The following is a 16,655-nucleotide window of genomic DNA, read 5'->3' on the forward strand; positions in this document are numbered from 1 at the left end:
CTTCAGAGCAGGGTACATAGAATTCTTGTCCAACTGGTTAGAGGTTTGAAAACTGTCAAGCACTTCAGGTTATGCCAATAAAGTATACTAGGCACCAAAAATACTCAATTCTGGCTGTTGTAGTGCCTAGCTCATGCCTTTAGTCACTGGTTCTCAACATTGTTAAAATCAAGTAGAAAGACCTGGATACAGCAGAACAAGTATTAAAATCAAGATCTTATATATTCTTTGTAAATTAACAGGATTACTTTAACAAGATACTTGCTTTCCTGCTTTCTCCATCAGTTTCCCCTGCAAATTAAAAAAACTGGGATCCAAAGTTTTGGCCAAGTACTCGGATCAGAAAAGGAGAACACTAGTGGTGGGTGTGGGAACCATTTTCCAAATGGCTGAAGTTTGAACTCCCATTCTGTTAACAGAGAAAATAAAGGATATGTGCACAAGAATCAAAGTGGCCAAAAGATGTTTAAAAAAAAACCTGGAACAGGAGCTAGAATCATAACAAGAGAAAGTAAAGTAATATCTGTAGGTTTCCCAGAAGAGCTGATAGATGACTTGCATGCAGAGATAAAATATCTGTTAGGAAAGCAATTGCAAGGTGTCTGGACAGATTAGGAAAATGTATTGCTAACATGCCCAGTCAGGAATGGCAGCATGGATTAATTAAATGACTACCCTTACTACACCTGGGTCAGAAGAGCTTTTATGAGACAGGAAGGCAAAAGTGTGCTGGGTAATTTGGACCTTACTAAGAGATAGAAGCTGCAGCAAGGACCTAACCAACTGAGAAATTATCTGTAGAAGCAAACCTTATGATCACAAATCTCAGAGGAAGTCTTTGTGTGGAATTGGCCCAAGCTGTGGACTTACATACAGTTTTCCACCCTATATGTACAGATGGGGAAGTTTCTTTGGGGGGAAGAACACTCTGGTATTTGTCTCATTTCAGTATCAAGAGTGAAATGAATGTTTGAGAAGATGCCTGCTCTGATAGTGCTACATAACTTAAACCTGGAAAAGGGCTCAGTTAACCAGGATCTGCTCCAAGCCCTTGATATGCAATTTTGGAATCAATGATCAAGTTGATTTTGCTGTGTTATGTTCAAAGCTAAAATGGAAGGGAAAGAAGAGTCTTCATGTGAAATAGATCTTGAGATTTGTGCTTGGCATATCCATCTAGGACTGCTAGGATAAATTGGCAATGGACCAACTTATGGATACTCAGCTGGAATTGCTCTTGCGGTGAAAGGAGGCCAAAAATGCTCTTAGAAGTTGTGGAATTTGTCATGGAACTTGAATAATTTCTTGTAGTAAGGTGCCAAAAAAGGAAGCAGTTGGTAGTGAGGAAGATGGAAACAGACACTTGTCAAAAACTGGGAAATTGGATTTGAAAAAATAGACCCCTATAATTCAGAAAAGATTTCTAGGTAACTGAGAGAGCAGGTGATCTAATGTTCAGTGGGCACATCTACACATGATGCTTAACTGTGCAATAACCTAGTTTACTGTACAATAAGCATGCGCGTCTACACATGCACATGCTTACTCTGGAGTAAAAGTAGCTAACTGCGAGTAAATTTGCTACCTGCAAATTTACTTGTGATTAGTTAATGCATAGTTATGCACATGTAGATGTGATTTGGCAGCAAATTTGCTCCCAAGTCAGCCCTGCCTCTAAGGGGCCAGCCTGAGGCTAGCCTCAGGGCTCTGGGCTGGGAGCCTGTCGTGCCCCATGGCTGGACTGCCTCTATGGCAGCCCCTGCCTCAGGTCCTTAAAAGCCTGCAGGCATTTTGAGCCCTGGGGCAAACTAGCATGCAGCCCAAGGCCCCTCCAGGCCTCTAGGCATGACTGGTCAGCATGGCAGAACTGTACAAAGGTCAAAGCCTTTGTGGGAACAGTGGGTCACTGTGACCAACCACAATCATCAGTCCAGGAGTGCCTGCAAATCTGTGCCCTTTATGCAGCAACTGACGGAGATCCTCACGCCCTGGGACCCAGGCCACAGCCCCTGCCCCAGCCTACCTTGACAAGCCCAGGCCCAGCCACAAGGTGCAGCTAGCTAGCCATGACACTGCTGGCTGCCAGCAGTGCCACCTCCTCCCCGGGGGGCCCCCAGCCGGGCACATACACACTATGGCCTGCCATCTGAGGACACTGCCTAGATCCACATGCCATTGTTGCCAGCCAGGACCGAGCAGAGCCACCGGCTATGCCAGCCACAGCCACGTGGTAAGCCCCTCACTGGGGGGAGGACCCTCCCGACCCCTGCCCCCCCCACCTGGCCCAGCTGCACTTCCCTGGCCCTGGGTCCCCCTCCAGTATGCAGAAAGGTGGGAGATCATGCAAAACTTTATTGAGCAGCCTGTGCCCCCAAAGCTAGGTGGGCATGGGCCTGTCACATGCTGAGAAATGCATTGATGCCAGCGATGCTGTCCTCCTTGGCTGCAGAGGGCACAGTCATGTAGCATAGCCACAGGTAGCCCTCCAGGTAGTGGAGGTTGTGTGGCAGCCCAGGTTTACCCCCCATGCTGTCAAATCTCAGGGTCCCATGCTAGGTATGCAGGTGTGCCTAAGGCACCATTGCAGTCAGCAGCAGCAGGGTATAGTGAGTTGGGCACCCCTCAATCCATGCAAACAGTTCATCATGCAGCACCCATGACATGCGCAGCAGGGGCATGCTTGGGGCACAGTACTGGCATAATAGGGAGGCTGGCTCTGGGGCTCCTCCCTGAGAGGCCCCCTGTGGGGAAGGTGGGTGCATGGGTAGCTCCTGGTCCCAGTTTTTCGGGAGCCCCACAGCCCCTGAGCCTGGGCACCATGGGCTGGGTAACAGCACAGGAGAGCAGCTGGCCTACAGGAGGAGGGATGGGCAAGCTGGATCTGGAGCTGCAGCAGCAGGTGCTGCCAGGAGTTTGGCTTGTCCCTCTATGTGAAGGGGGGGAGGCAGGCTGCCCGTGGCCAGCACCCAGCGGCCTGCCGGCCCCATGGGAGTGAGTGGGGATGTGGGGGCTCACCCAGTGGCTGTCTGGGCCTGAGCCTGCCCAACTGACTTATTGTACCTGGGCACACCCAACCCCCGATCTGAGCCTGGGCAGTGCATGGCTCCTGGTGCAGAGCATCTTATCTCTGAAACGTTGCAAACTCTCACAAACAGCTTTTTTCTCATGGCTGTGCAGGTCCTGCAGCTGTGTGTGGGGGAGAAGCCATGCTTGGCAGCTGGGATGCAGGCTCAGGGTCATCGCCACCCACAGCTGGGGCCCAGCAGATGTGCTGGCTCCAACCAGAAGCAGACTCAGGACCACATCAACCTCTTGGAGTGGTTGGTGGCAGTGTCAGAGGTCAGGCTGGAGCACTCACAGCCTTGGAGGGTGGAAGATGTTGCTTGTGAGGAGGCATGGAACCAGGCAGACCAGGAGTTCTGGGTGCAGCTTCTGTCTCTGGAGTGCGAGCAGCTGGAGGCACTGTGGGAGCAGAACACAATCCTGGCCTGGCCAGTGCAGGCCACAAATGACTGCTGGATGCTGGACACTATCCTGGCCCTGGAAGCCACTTTTGTGCTGCCTGCTACCCGGCCCCCAACCCTAGCCACACCTGTGTGGCATCTGCACCTACAGGGGAACGGAGTGTGTGGGGGAACAGGCTGGGATACCGACTCTCTGTCACCAGGCTCTGCCCTCTAGGTGCCCCTGTCCCACAGCCCCCCACAGCAGGATGGCACACAGAGCATTTTGTAAATAGTTTGCATAGGGAAAAGGATGTTTTATTGTTGGTGGGTGGGGTGGGAGATGGAGGGGCTGGCTTGATGGGGAGGGAGTGGGGATCTGTTTGATGTGAGGGGAATAGTAACTGTTGTTCTTCTGAGACATGTCTGCAATGTTTGTGATGCTGGGGGTGGGCAGAGGGTCATGGGCAGCAGTCCAAGCTACAGTGGGGAGTGCAGTAGGAGTTGATCAGCCAGGGCCTCTCCCACCCAGTGCCCTGGCCCCTAGTGGTGGGTGTGTGGCTTGCCTGGGCAGGGGGGGCTGTTGTTGCTGCTACTGTAGGTGGTGGTCCTACTGCCAGATGGCCTCTGCATGCTGCGCCTCCTCCACCCAGGCCTTGCAGAAGAGCACCCATGGGCCTCAAATATGTTATGCAACACAGGCTGTAACGACAACCTGGAGGAGGCTGTCCTTGGCAAACTTAAAGTGGGCAGTGAGGGTGTGCCAGCATCCCTTCAGATAGCTGAAGGTGCACTCCACCAGGGTGCAAGTCTGGCCCAGGCACCAGTTAAAGTGGGCCTGGTGGGGGTCCAGCTGGCTGGTATAGGGCTGCATGAGCCAGGGTAGGAGTGGGTAGGCGGAGTCCCCAGTGAAGAGGTGAGGGACTGCCATGGCACTCAGCTGCATGTCTGGCACCCCTGGTGCAAAGCGCCCGCTCTCCAGGCCTGGCAGGGCAGAGTTCCACAATATGATGGAATCATGGGAACTGCCCTCCCAGCAAGCACTTGAATGCATGAAGGCATCTTGGGGGTCAACAACAGCTTGGAGCACCTCTGAGTGAAAACCCTTGCAGCTGTAATAGGGCCGGTCACACTGGGGCAGGCTGGTGATGGGGATGTGGGTCCCATCTAGCACCCCAATGCACTGTGGGAATCCCAGGGCATGGAACTCTGCCATCACCACCACGCATATGTATGTGAAGAACCATGTGCCTCAGCATGTCCTGGAGGGTGCCACAGACCTCCAGGATTGCCTCCCTAGTGGTGGCCTTGTGTACCCCAAAGAGATGGCCCACGTAGTGGAGGCTGGTGGGCGTGGCCAGCTTGAGTAGGGTGAGGACAAGCCAGGTGTCTTCAGGAAGGGGTGGCCACATGGCAGTGTCCTGCTTGTCCAGGAGGGGCGGCCACATGGCAGTGTCCCACACTTACATATTTACAATGTATTCTATTAAAAAATAGTATAAATTGTAAATATGTAATAAGTGATGTAGCCATGATGGTCCAAGAAGTATGCAAGAGGGAAGAATTTCTGTGGGTGATATGTCTAATTGGACCAACTGCATGGATTGGGATAGACTTAGGCTTTGGGGTTTCACAGTGTCAAATGGGTATCAGATGAAGAGAAGGGTGTCTTCATTTGTAAATCATGTTATTTATAATATGTTAAGATGCTCCTTTATGTCTGGGATGGGATTTTTCAAATATCACAATTTTAGGTTGCATTGGGATGACTGGTACTGTTTTGATGATGGGGGTGTTAAAGATTAGGCTATACTTCATTAAAATGGCAGGGATAACAGCCAGTTATCATTCAGAATATGTGTAAAAATCTGTCAATCATCTTTTGATTTAGAAACAACAAGGCCTACACCCAGAATAAAGCCATAAGCAAAGACAGAGTAAAATGTAGCCATGTGGCTCAATAAGGTAGTTCCACTATCATTTGATAGAAAGCTTAGCAGTTAACATATGATTGATTGGAGAGAGATATCTGTGTGTGTGAGAGAGAGAGAAAAGCAGTTAGAATCACACAGAAACAGATATAGAAAAACAACAAAAAGGGAGGTAGCAGAACAAGCATTGAGATCATGACCCTGAGAAAAATTCTAGAGAGATTTTGCTGGAGTGCTAAAGGTAGGAGTTTCAGAACTGTGACAAAGTAAAATAGTCTAAATATTCTATCATTTTTTAGTCCTCTTTGTGTTGTCATTGGCCACTGTTCTATTAAACATCAAGGAAAAATAATGTATTCTTCACAAATAAACAGGGTTGAATCAAAGGAATACCTACCTTCTCCTAATTCTCCTAATGCAGCAAGAATAATTTCATGACTACACAGGCAGCTGATAAAAGCTGGATCAGCATGGTAATGTCAGCAAGTTACTGGGAGACATCTCTAAAAAGGTAGATCATGTCCAGCAAGGTAGAAATAAGGGTAAATTACTGTTCTTGTAATTCTGCTTCTCTAAAGGGCTAGGGGCAGACATTACACATAAACTGGTTTAAGTAATCAGAAACTGGTTTAACCCTGTAACAGAACAGATGTTCAGTGAATGTAAACCAGTTTGAAAACAGCTAAAGCTGGTTTGAGAGAAACCTGGTTGAATGTAGTATCAGACTTAACTGATTTGGGTCAAACTGGTTTATGCAATGTCTGTCCCAGACCCCTTGCTGGTTTAAGATAAACCAGACACCTCCAGCATCCTGGCATGCTCTCTGGGCTAGGGGGTTCTCTGCTCCACAGCAGGGCTGGCCCCTCCCTTCTACTTCCTGGTTGGAGCTCTGGCAGAGACTTGCAGGGACTGACTGGATTCCCCCTGCCTTTCCCTCCCCCTTACTGCTTGCTGGACAAGCCAAGATCCTCCCCCTCCCTCCCTCCTATCTCCCACAGCACAGACCCCAACCCCACAGACCCTAGGCATGTGGTATGCTAGCTAATGCTGAGAGGTGCCTCTGTGTGTGAGTCTCTCCAATTTCACTGGGACAGGCAGACAGAACAGTGACAGCTTAGGGCTGTTTGGAGCTAATCAACAGGTCAGTTGGTAAGTTGACCTGTTGAGAAGAGTTTGAATTTGACCTGTTTAAGAAGAGTTTGAAGTAACGGAGAGAGGTTGTTTTGCTAATGAGGTGATAAACACTGTTATCAGGCCCTTGCTGGCTTGCTCACTTGTCAGTTTTCTGTAGACAGTATAAAGAAGCAAGGAGAGAGGTTGAAAAGCTCTGTATCATCAACAGATGCATACGCTGCACACACCCCACCCCCTTTGCCTCAGAGTGCTAGCAGGGGGGTTGGGGTCTACCAACACTTTTGCTCCTTGAGCAGCAAGCAGAGAAAAGCCTGGGATGGTGCAGGTAGACCTCCCTAATCAGACCATCCTGCTGGGGGCTGCCCACCCCCTCTCAGTTAGCACTATACAAAGAAGGAAGAGCTACTCTAGTGCACCCCAGCTTCTATCCTGAGCCATTGCAGGCATGTGCCTGCATGTCTGGCATGTCTGTGCAGTTACAGAGTGATTTAACCTAGTCATGTTAGACTGACTAACCTGCAAAGATTGAATCAATTCAGGCTCAGGCTTTTTGAATAGCTGTACCTAGCCAAGACTTCATCTTACAGTAGATAGGACTGACTGTAAAAAAACAAAACAACAACAACCCCCCCCCCCAAAAAATAACATGTTAAGATGGACTGTTTTGGCACAGAAATGATTGATTCATCTCAGCTGAAGTCTTTAGCATGTCAAAGCAAAATAGACATTTTCATTAAAAAATTTTAAATAATATTTATTTATATATATTTCATATATGTACGTGGAAAACAGAAATTCAAGATACTAGATTTTCAAAAGTATGTACTCTAATTGCTTATATCTGTATGTTCGCATCTAAAATAAAAGGTCTTATTTTCAAAAGTATTGACCAGCCAACAATTTCCCTCAACGCATTTTTAAAAGTTTGGTGAAATTCTCTACAGAAAACTTTTACTTTACAAATTTAAGGAGTGGAAAACCTATAAGGGGGTCATATGATATGAAAGATAACGCTATCAGTTACAAGGACAATTTCTTTCATGGTCAGACGGAAAAGATACAGATATCTTATAACTTGATTTTTCCCCAAAATTCCACTAATTTATAAAATTCTTTTGCTTGCAGAAGTTAAAAACCAAAAAAACCAAAATGTTGCTTTACTTTAAACTAAGCGTGCTCCCATAATGAGCCCAGCATGTGCCCAGAATAGGCATCGCATTAGTTGTACTTGGCTTGCCCAACGTCTATATAGATTGGGTGCATTAGTGGAGCTTTTTTGGCTCTCTTATCTAATAGCTGATTGAATATTAGATAAAAGCGCCATAAGCCCTGCTGAAGCACCCAATCTTTACAGATGCTGCAGAGCCAGGTTCAAGTAACATGCTGCTTCTTCCAGTAAAGCACTTTTTTTTAATGTCTGCAAGCAGCCTTTGAAATTGGCAGATTTTTAACAGTGTAGCCATGCTCTTGGATTTACTTGGTCTTTCCAGGGAAGACAATATGCTGCTTACTTGTCAAGTTAATTGCAAATACACTACTTTTAGGTAGATACATACACAAACACCTCCATTTAACTGTTATTTCATTTTTAACACCTCCATCTCTTTTTGCTTTTTTAAAACTTACTAGTACATCAGACTGTGGCTGCAGCATAATACTTAGTATCAATGTAAAGAAAATTTAGATTGAATTAATTCAAAGTCCCAGACCCCAGGAATTAGATGATTTCCTATCTGGCTGTACTTAGAGAGCACAGTATTTAAATCCAAACTTACTCTTTTATAGAATTTTGCTTTATTAATAAAGAACACAATAATATAAGTTCAGCTCAAAGCCTTGTCCGTCAGTTTGGCTATTCCAAGGTTTCTTCATTTGAACTGCCCGCCCTTCTAGGAGCCCACTGCTTCTAAATATTTTTCCTTCTCTATTCTTTTACGTCACTTTCCTTAGTCTTTATTTTTCTCATATGAAGAGTAACAGCAACTATAATCTAAGATTGAGTTTCATTTGCTTAAGTGAATAAGCAAACTTACTTAACCCTCCCCCAAAAGTTCTTCTGACTATAAGGTATTTGCAAAAACTGTGGCCACCCACAAAACTACTAAAAGAAGTGTTGATAAGTATTGAAAGAATGATTTCTGTCATGGAGAAAGTGATACTTTTTTATTGTGGATGCTCAGGTCTCATTTTTTCAATACTCTAGGCCCCTTTTAGTGAAGGTTATAACCAATTTCCACTACTACTAAGTGATGATATCAGTCTTTTAGGACCTAGGTCAGTTATAGTTAAGGATATGTCTGCAGTTGTAGCTAAAGATACATTTGCAGTGCACAGGCAGAATCTTAAGGAACATGCCAAGCATGTTCCAAACACTTGCTCTGACAATGTGTCATACCTCTGGAGAAAGCTCAGAGAGCATCTGCTGCTCCATTCCTCCAGGTCTCTGAGAGGAGTGGAACATTGAGAAAAGGCTGCCTGTGACTTTCCTAGTCCTGAAAGGTGTTGGGCAACTGAGAAATTCTCCCTGTGTGTCCTGTAGAATGGGGGCACTCCAGTCTGGGGAACACTTGGGGAGCAGTGGCAGCTCAACTCTTCCTAGGCCAAGGAGGAGTTGGCTTCTGGGAAATGCTCCCTCTGTGTCCCCCAGACTGGAAGAACACTGCGCCACTCCTCTCTAGATCTGGGAGGAGTCCAGCAGTGCCTGTTCACTACACCTTCCCCAGACTAGGATTACCCCCCAACTGGGGAAGGCATGGAGAGTATTTCCCCACACTGGACTCTTTCTGGCCTCTAGGAGGAGTCAAGCAGGAGAAGTATGAAGGCATTTGATCCTGTGGGAGAAAGTCTTCTGCAGAAGAGATCTTTGTTTCACCATGGGAGAAACTGCACAAACACCTCCACACTCAGTAGCAATGTGTAGGGGGTGCAAGGGGGTGCACATGCACCCCCTAAGAGTGCTGGTGCACCCCCTGACAGCAGCATTCCCAGGCAGAGGGGGCAGGCGAGAGCGCTGGTGCCCCCCCCCGACAGTACGGGTGCCCCCCCCAAGAACACTGGCTGGGGAGTGCGCCAGGAGAAGCGGACCCCCTGTAGCCAATCCTGCCACCCTGGAAGTGCCAGTGGCATGCCCAGAGGTGCCAGCTGTGCGCCACTGCCAGTTGCAGTTCAGCAGGATCAGTCGTGCCCCCCCCCCACAGCCTGTGGGATCGGCTGTGGGAGGACCTGCCCCCCAGTCGCTGACAGCTGGAGGGGCAAGTGCCCCCCCTCCCCACTCAGGAGGCACTAGTCACCCATGTCCACACTCCAATTTCTAACAAATTGAATTTCTCCTGCTAGAAATGTAATGCCAATCTATACTGTAAGTCATTAATATAAAACGTGTTTCAGGAACTGCAGGGAGAGTTGAGTCTTTCACATTATCCTAATGGAAGCCATTGGAACTACATCAAAGTACTTGACATATTTAAAGAAAACATATTGCTTTGATGTAGACACATTATTACCATTCAGAGAGGTTTGCATTGTACATGAAAAGAAAAATAGCTGAAGCAATTTGAGAGGTCACTGGATTTCAGAAATGCTCTGTGTTTCATATTAGAATTCAAATACTCTGCATCTCATCTTTTTGAGATTTTATCTTCCTCCATTTTTTACCAAAGATAGTCCACATTTTCCTAAATTAATCACAGTAACACTGATAAGATGAATGTGATAGTTGAGTAGGATGTGCAAATTTCTTACTCTAGCAATCTTTATAGGTTTCCTTTTAGATCAGCTGAAAAAACTACTACTTTTACTGTAAGGTTACCACTTGGAGGCCCAGCTATAAGGTTGTACTTTTTGAATAAATAGGTTCATAGACATTAGGGCTGGAAGGCACCTCATAAAATCATTAGATCAAGCCCCCTGCCCAAGGGGCAGGAAGTCAGCTAGGGTCAAAGGATCCCAACAAGATAAGTGTCCAAATGTTTTTTGAAAGTGTCCAGAGGAGGTGCTTGCACCACCTCAGGGGAGTCTGTTCCAGGCCTTGGGGGCTTGGACAGTAAAGCAGTTTTTCCTTATGTCTAGCCTAAAATGGTCTTGCAGGGGTTTGTGACCATTGGATCCTGTCATCCCCTGGGGTTCCACCAGATCTTGATGCATACCCTTTATGTACTTGTAGGCTGCTACCATGTCACCCCGGAGCCTGCGTTTCTCCAGGCTGAAGAGTCCTGTAGCTCGCAGCCTCTTTTCATAAGGCTTGTTCTCTTGCCCTCTGATCATGCGCATGGCTGTCCTATGGACTCTTTCAAGCTTCTCCATGTCCTACCTAAATTGTGGAGCCCAGAATAGGATGCAGTACTCCAGCTGCAGCCTCACCAAGGCCGAGTACAGTGGGAGGCTGACATCCTGGGTCTTGTTTGAGGTGCATCAGGAGATGCAAGCCAGAATTTTGTTTGCTTTGCCAGCTGCGGTATTGCATTGGTGGCTCATATTCATCTTGTGGTCAGTCATGACCCCCAAGTCTCTTTTGGTCATGGTGCTAGCGAGTGTAGCATTGCCAAGCCTATAAGTGCGGGTTTTTATTCCCAAGGTGGAACAACTTGCATTTCTCCATATTGAATGCCATCAGGTTTTCATACACTCACCTTGCAAGCCTATCGAGGTCGGCCTGGATCACCAGCCTATCCTCAAGTGTGGACACTCTTCCCCAAAGTTTGGTGTCATCAGCGAACTTGGCCAGTCTGCTTTTGACACCAGTGTCCAGATCATTAATGAAGACATTAAAGAGTACAGGTCTGAGAACGGAGCCTTGTGGGACACCATTAGTCACTGTGTGCCATGTTGATTTGGTTCTGTCAACTACCACGCTGTGGATCTGACCTCGGAGCCAGTTCCCCAGCCATTGGACTGTGGAGTAGTTGAGGCCGCAGTTGCCCAATTTTTCCATGAGTTCATCACAGGACACCAGGCCAAATGCTTTTTTAAAGTTCAAATATATAACATCAACCTCTTCCCTTTTGTCCAGGTGATATGTCACCTGGTCATAGGAAATGAGAAATGAAAGTTCATGTTTCATAGGATTTCAGAGAGGAGTCAGTAGATGAAATACTCTTCTGGGCAGGCAGTTCTTAGCTGGTAAGGAGTCTCTCACCTCTCTTGTGAGGTTCTGTGATGATGCAAATTATGAAAACATGAACTTTCATTTCTACCCAAGACAACTTTAACAATCTGTTCTCCAATGTCTGACGAAGGGTGCCTGTGCCTGAAAGCTTGCAATTAAAGAAACTTTTTGCAAAAATCTTGTTGGTCTAACAAAAGATATCACCTCTACCATGAGCCCTGATTGCTTTTTACTATGGCTGAGGGGTTTGTTTGGTTGTTTGTTTTGGAGAACTGATTGGATTATTTTTATTGTAACAAGGAATTAAATATCAAAATAAATCAAATTGTTGTTTGGAAGTGTTCTACAGCTGGCATTTCATTTGAATTTTATATTAACTCATTGATTTATATAATATCATTTGATTAATTCAATGGTAATGAGTATGACCCAAGTGATAAGAACAACTTGATCATAAGCCTAATGGTTACAGAAAAAATTACCTCTATTTTAATTTATATTTATTAAACACATTCTAATTATATTGTGAATTAATATAGTAATATACCATATTGTTGCTTCTGAAACCTTCATCTGGCCTTTATTTAACTGCTGCACATAATTCAAGTTGCTATAGCCAATCAAATGTCATTATGTAGAAAAGAAGATTTCAATTTTTGCAAGTGATATTGTAGTTTGAAATATTATTTAGATATATTTTAAGTAAGTTATGATTGATTCAATTACCATGACTTGGATTAATTGGAAATTATACTAACCACAATTTTATTTATTTTCAAGAAACTGAAGCACCAAAATGTGATGGGCAAATTTCCTACATAGAACAGATAAATTGCAAGGAGCCTAGCTGGATTGAAGTAATCTTTACAGTTTTATCCTATTGTACTTTGTCACCGAAATCACTTGGCATTGGTTTTGAGAGCTACATGGATAAAGAGCAACTGTGGGATTACTTATACAATATGTCAGGTATGAAAATGATCAGTTAAGTTAGTAATTTAAAGCCACTAATTTTCAAGCATGCACTGTGTATTAATTTTTTTTATTTTAATAAGTTGGTTTAAGTAATGAGGATTTACCTTAATTAGTTTTAGAATTGAAATGTTTCAGAAAATCATATAAAAGACATGTGTGTCTGTGTAACACTTTATCTAGGCATTGCAGAAAAGGTAGGACTCTTGAGGGATATACAGTTATTGTAGTTGTGGAAAAATGCGATAACATGGAGCCCAACTTTCAAAAGTCTTTGTGCCTTAACACAGAGATGTTATTCCAAGCCAAGGGAGGGAAATGATAGCAGACAATCTCCTATAGCTATTGCATGTTCAGTTTCTCTGATCCTGCTGTCTAGCAGGAACACTTTCATCAAATCTTCAACACTAGTTTCTGGAAAGAGAACAGATTTAAAAAACCCATAAAGAATAAAAAGGGACTGGTTTAAGAGGAATGAGGACTTTCTTTTGGTGGTCTGTCAGGTGCTGAGTCAGAAGAAGGAAGAAATGCTCCCCCTGATGGAGGGGGGAAAACAGGAAACAGAGGCTAAAAACAAAAGGTTGGACCAAGGTGTGTGGATGAAGGGCTTCTGGTGACCACAAGAAATGTGTGGAAGCCCAAAGAAAAAGAAAGTTTCGGGGATGAAGGAAGGAAGGAAGGAGAAAAAAAACGCCTAGAAGACTGCATATTGCAGTGGTCCCAGAGGAAGTAGTGAGGAAGTGGAGGTGCTTATTTGGTACCCAAGTAACTGAATTATAGGATGGTATGAGATGAAGATGCAAGGGAGAGTGATGCTTGTGGCTCTAGCATTTGAAAGTGAAGAGAGGGTTCGAGCCATGAACAGAAGACTTCCAGGAGGATCTTGCAATATAAGATGGATGAAGGCCAGCATGTGGACACGCAAAAGAAAAAAGGATGAAAGCTCAATGGTGTTCAACTCATCCAGCCCTGAGACTGAATGAGTGGTGCAGAGCCAGGCTGCAGGCTAGATCCAGGGTATGGAGCCAGTCCACAGGGAAAATCTAGAGCATGGAGACATATCACCTGGCTTCTGAGGCTGTAATTTGGTGGTGTCAGTGTTATCTGATATGGAGCTATGGCAGCCACCACTCCTTCCTCTGCAAAATTTCCAGCAGTATGGGCCACAGCTCTACATTTTGGATCCAGCCCACAGGGCTCCCTACAGGTCTGGAAATTTGGCAACAGGATCAGCAGCAGTTATGTTAATTGCCCTAGTTCCAGAAGCTGCTGTCATTATCACTGCCACCACTCACTGTACTGACAGATATCTTGACCTGTGGGGTCTTGGCCTGAGGAAATCCACATTTCCCATTTCGGAAAGAAATTCTCTGACCACCAGGGTACGCAAGTTTGGTTTGGGGCATACCCTATCCTTTGTGCTGAAGCTGGCTTAATGAGCATAAAGGAATACAAGAATCATAGGGGCATAGAAGAGTAAAAAAGCGGATGGAAAGATAGCAGTCTGTGGCTCAGTGCTCAAGGCACTCTTCTGAATCAGAAGAGACCTTGGTTTCAGTCCCTGCCACCAGGATCATTTCTGTTTCCTTACCATGACTCTCTAATATAAAATGCCTAAATAATGCCAGCATCAGGGACTGGAACATATGGTCCTACTCTGTGCCTTTCCAGAGTAGTACCATCATCAGTAATGCTCCCTCTTCTTTGCTCCCCTGGCCACAAGAATCTTTCGCTTGTGGTTGCTCAGCACGACATTGACAGGATGAGTGGAGGTAGAACACCAACCCTATTTTAGAGCCTGGTGGGTGCAGACAGAAGTGCAGCTCCCAGATGTAACTTAGAACTATTTCTGCAAAGTGTTCAGAGTTACAGTGCTACTCCAAACCAAACAGAAGTTCACTGTTGGTTCCAGGGGGAGGGGAATCTCCCACTGGGAGCCTGCAGCTGGTTTTCCCTAGCAATGGCCATGGCTGTCTGACAGTGTTTACTGTTTTCAGAATGGGAGGGGGGAAAGGCAACAGAGGGAACTGATTCTTTGGGCTCCCCAGCTGGTGCTGATGGGTGTGGTGGGTGAATTGGAGCCCCCCCAACCTTAGGGGGACTGCAGTACTCGGGGGGGCTGAAAACCCCCCAGATTGAACTTCCTCCTTTCCCTTTCCCCCGCTTCCACTCTGAAAACAGTGACAGGCTGGGAGTTTCACAAGCACAAGTTACAGAAGATGCTACATTTTGGAATGTTTTTATCTGGTACCTCATGCAATAAGGGGTCAGATTTTCACCTGATTTTTAAGCTGTTTGCAGCCATGCACTTGTGTGTGGTCACAGCTGTGAACTGCTTTCTGTGGCCAGATTAGGCAAAAATTGTTACTTCTGTCTGCACCAGGGCTAAGGTATTTTCCTGGCAAGTGGGAGATGTATCATTTTAACCCCTTCAGGCTGAGGAGGACTTATAATTCAGGTCCCCCCCTTCTTGGGCAACTGCTCTGGACACTACACTGTTATACAAAAGGTAGACACCTCGTTACCCCCAATCAGGTATCTACACTCTGGGTAGTCTAGATCCCGAGTCTAGTGTTCACCCATGGATCAGGCACCTAAGTTCTGGAGAGAGGTAGGAGTCCAAACACAGTGTTTTGCCTAGTGTTTCCTGTTGGCTAGGTTTAGCTACTTCCCTGTTCGGTGCTTAGGTGTTCTGCTTTACCTTTAAAAGCACAAAAGTCTCTCCATGGACTCTGTAAAGGACCTATATAGCACACCCTGGCTATTTTTATCACCATTCTCAAGCAAGACACTAGTTTTTAGGTGTTACAGTGCCAAAGTGGATGTGCCTAGAAGGCCAATCTTATCTGGCCCTAGAAAACCAACAGAGCCAACTGTCAGATTCTCTCTATTTTAACAGGCCAATCAAGAGCACCTGTACTTTGAAACTTACTGTTTCAGTTGTGCATGCCTTTAATTTCCTTCCACTTCCCTAGATAGGTTTCTATACTAGCAGGTTCTAAGTATGCAAGCTCAGCCTCCCTTCCAGTCAACATAGCTAACTTTTCTTGCTTTGCTGTCTAGTCCTCTCCTATGGCTTTATCCTTGAAACTGCCATATTTTTCCCTATAGTTTAATCTTTTGTTTTTCCATTCAGGTTTGAATGCAAATTAACCAGTTGTTTTTTTAGAGACAATTCCTCTGGGCCACAAATTGCAATCTAATTCATTTGTCAATTGGGCCCCTAGCCTTCAGTCTTCTTACCTTCCTTCACCTTATTGTACTTTCTTTAGCACCACTTCCACAAATTGCTGTTCTCCAACAACTTAGCCAGTTCAAGAAGGCAGTTGGCTGAGCAGGGATCTAGCAGACCTCCTAAGGCTAAAAAAAAAAGCCTACAAAGGATGGAGGATGGGATTAATCTCCAAGGAGGATTATTCTGCACTGGTCCGGTCCTGCAGGGAGCATACTAGGAAAGCCAAAGCTGCAACTGAACTCCAACTAGCTTTGAGCATCAAGGACAATAAAAAGTCCTTTTTCAGATATGTGGGGAGCCGGAGCAAAAGCAAGGGCAACATTGGACCCCTGCTGAACCAGATGGGGCAACTGACACCCAGGAAAAAGCCAACCTATTAAATGGGTACTTTGAGTCAGTCTTTCATCAGTCCCATGGGACTCCCATGCCCACTACGGGACAGGGAGGTCCAGGTGGGGGAGATCCCCTGCCCTCCATAAATGCTGACCTCATGAAGGAACATCTTGAGAAGATGGATACCTTCAAGTCAGCCGGCCCTGACAATCTACACCCCAGGGTACTCAAGGAGCTGGCAAGCGTCATGGCCCAGCCCCTGGCATGGATCTTTAAAAACTCCTGGCGCTCTGGTGTAGTGCCCGAAAACTGGAAGAAGGCCAATGTGGTGCCTATCTTCAAGAAAGGGAGGAAAGTGGATCCGGCTAACTATAGGCCCATTAGCCTGACTTCTATCCTGGGGAAGATCTTAGAAAAGTTTATTAAAGAGGCTATCCTTAATGGGCTGGCTGAGGCCAACATCCTAAGGGATAGCCAGCATGGATTTGTTGTGGGTAGGTCTT

At 45.8% G+C, this 16,655-nt stretch overlaps 1 protein-coding gene across 4 annotated transcripts in view; it reads left to right on the forward strand.

Moving 5' to 3' along the window:
• Nucleotides 1-16,655, forward strand: part of KIAA0825 (KIAA0825 ortholog) — a 446,673-nt gene that overhangs the window by 184,145 nt on the left and 245,873 nt on the right. For all 4 annotated transcript variants that reach the window (XM_019516881.1, XM_019516884.1, XM_019516882.1 and 1 more), the window contains one exon: nucleotides 12,393-12,581. In XM_019516881.1, coding sequence (XP_019372426.1) covers nucleotides 12,393-12,581 — 189 coding nt within the window. The remainder of the gene's footprint in view (nucleotides 1-12,392; nucleotides 12,582-16,655) is intronic.

The sequence above is a fragment of the Gavialis gangeticus genome, unplaced genomic scaffold, assembly GCF_001723915.1.
Source record: "Gavialis gangeticus isolate Ggan-Ray unplaced genomic scaffold, GavGan_comp1, whole genome shotgun sequence".
NCBI classification, from domain to species: domain Eukaryota; kingdom Metazoa; phylum Chordata; order Crocodylia; family Gavialidae; genus Gavialis; species Gavialis gangeticus.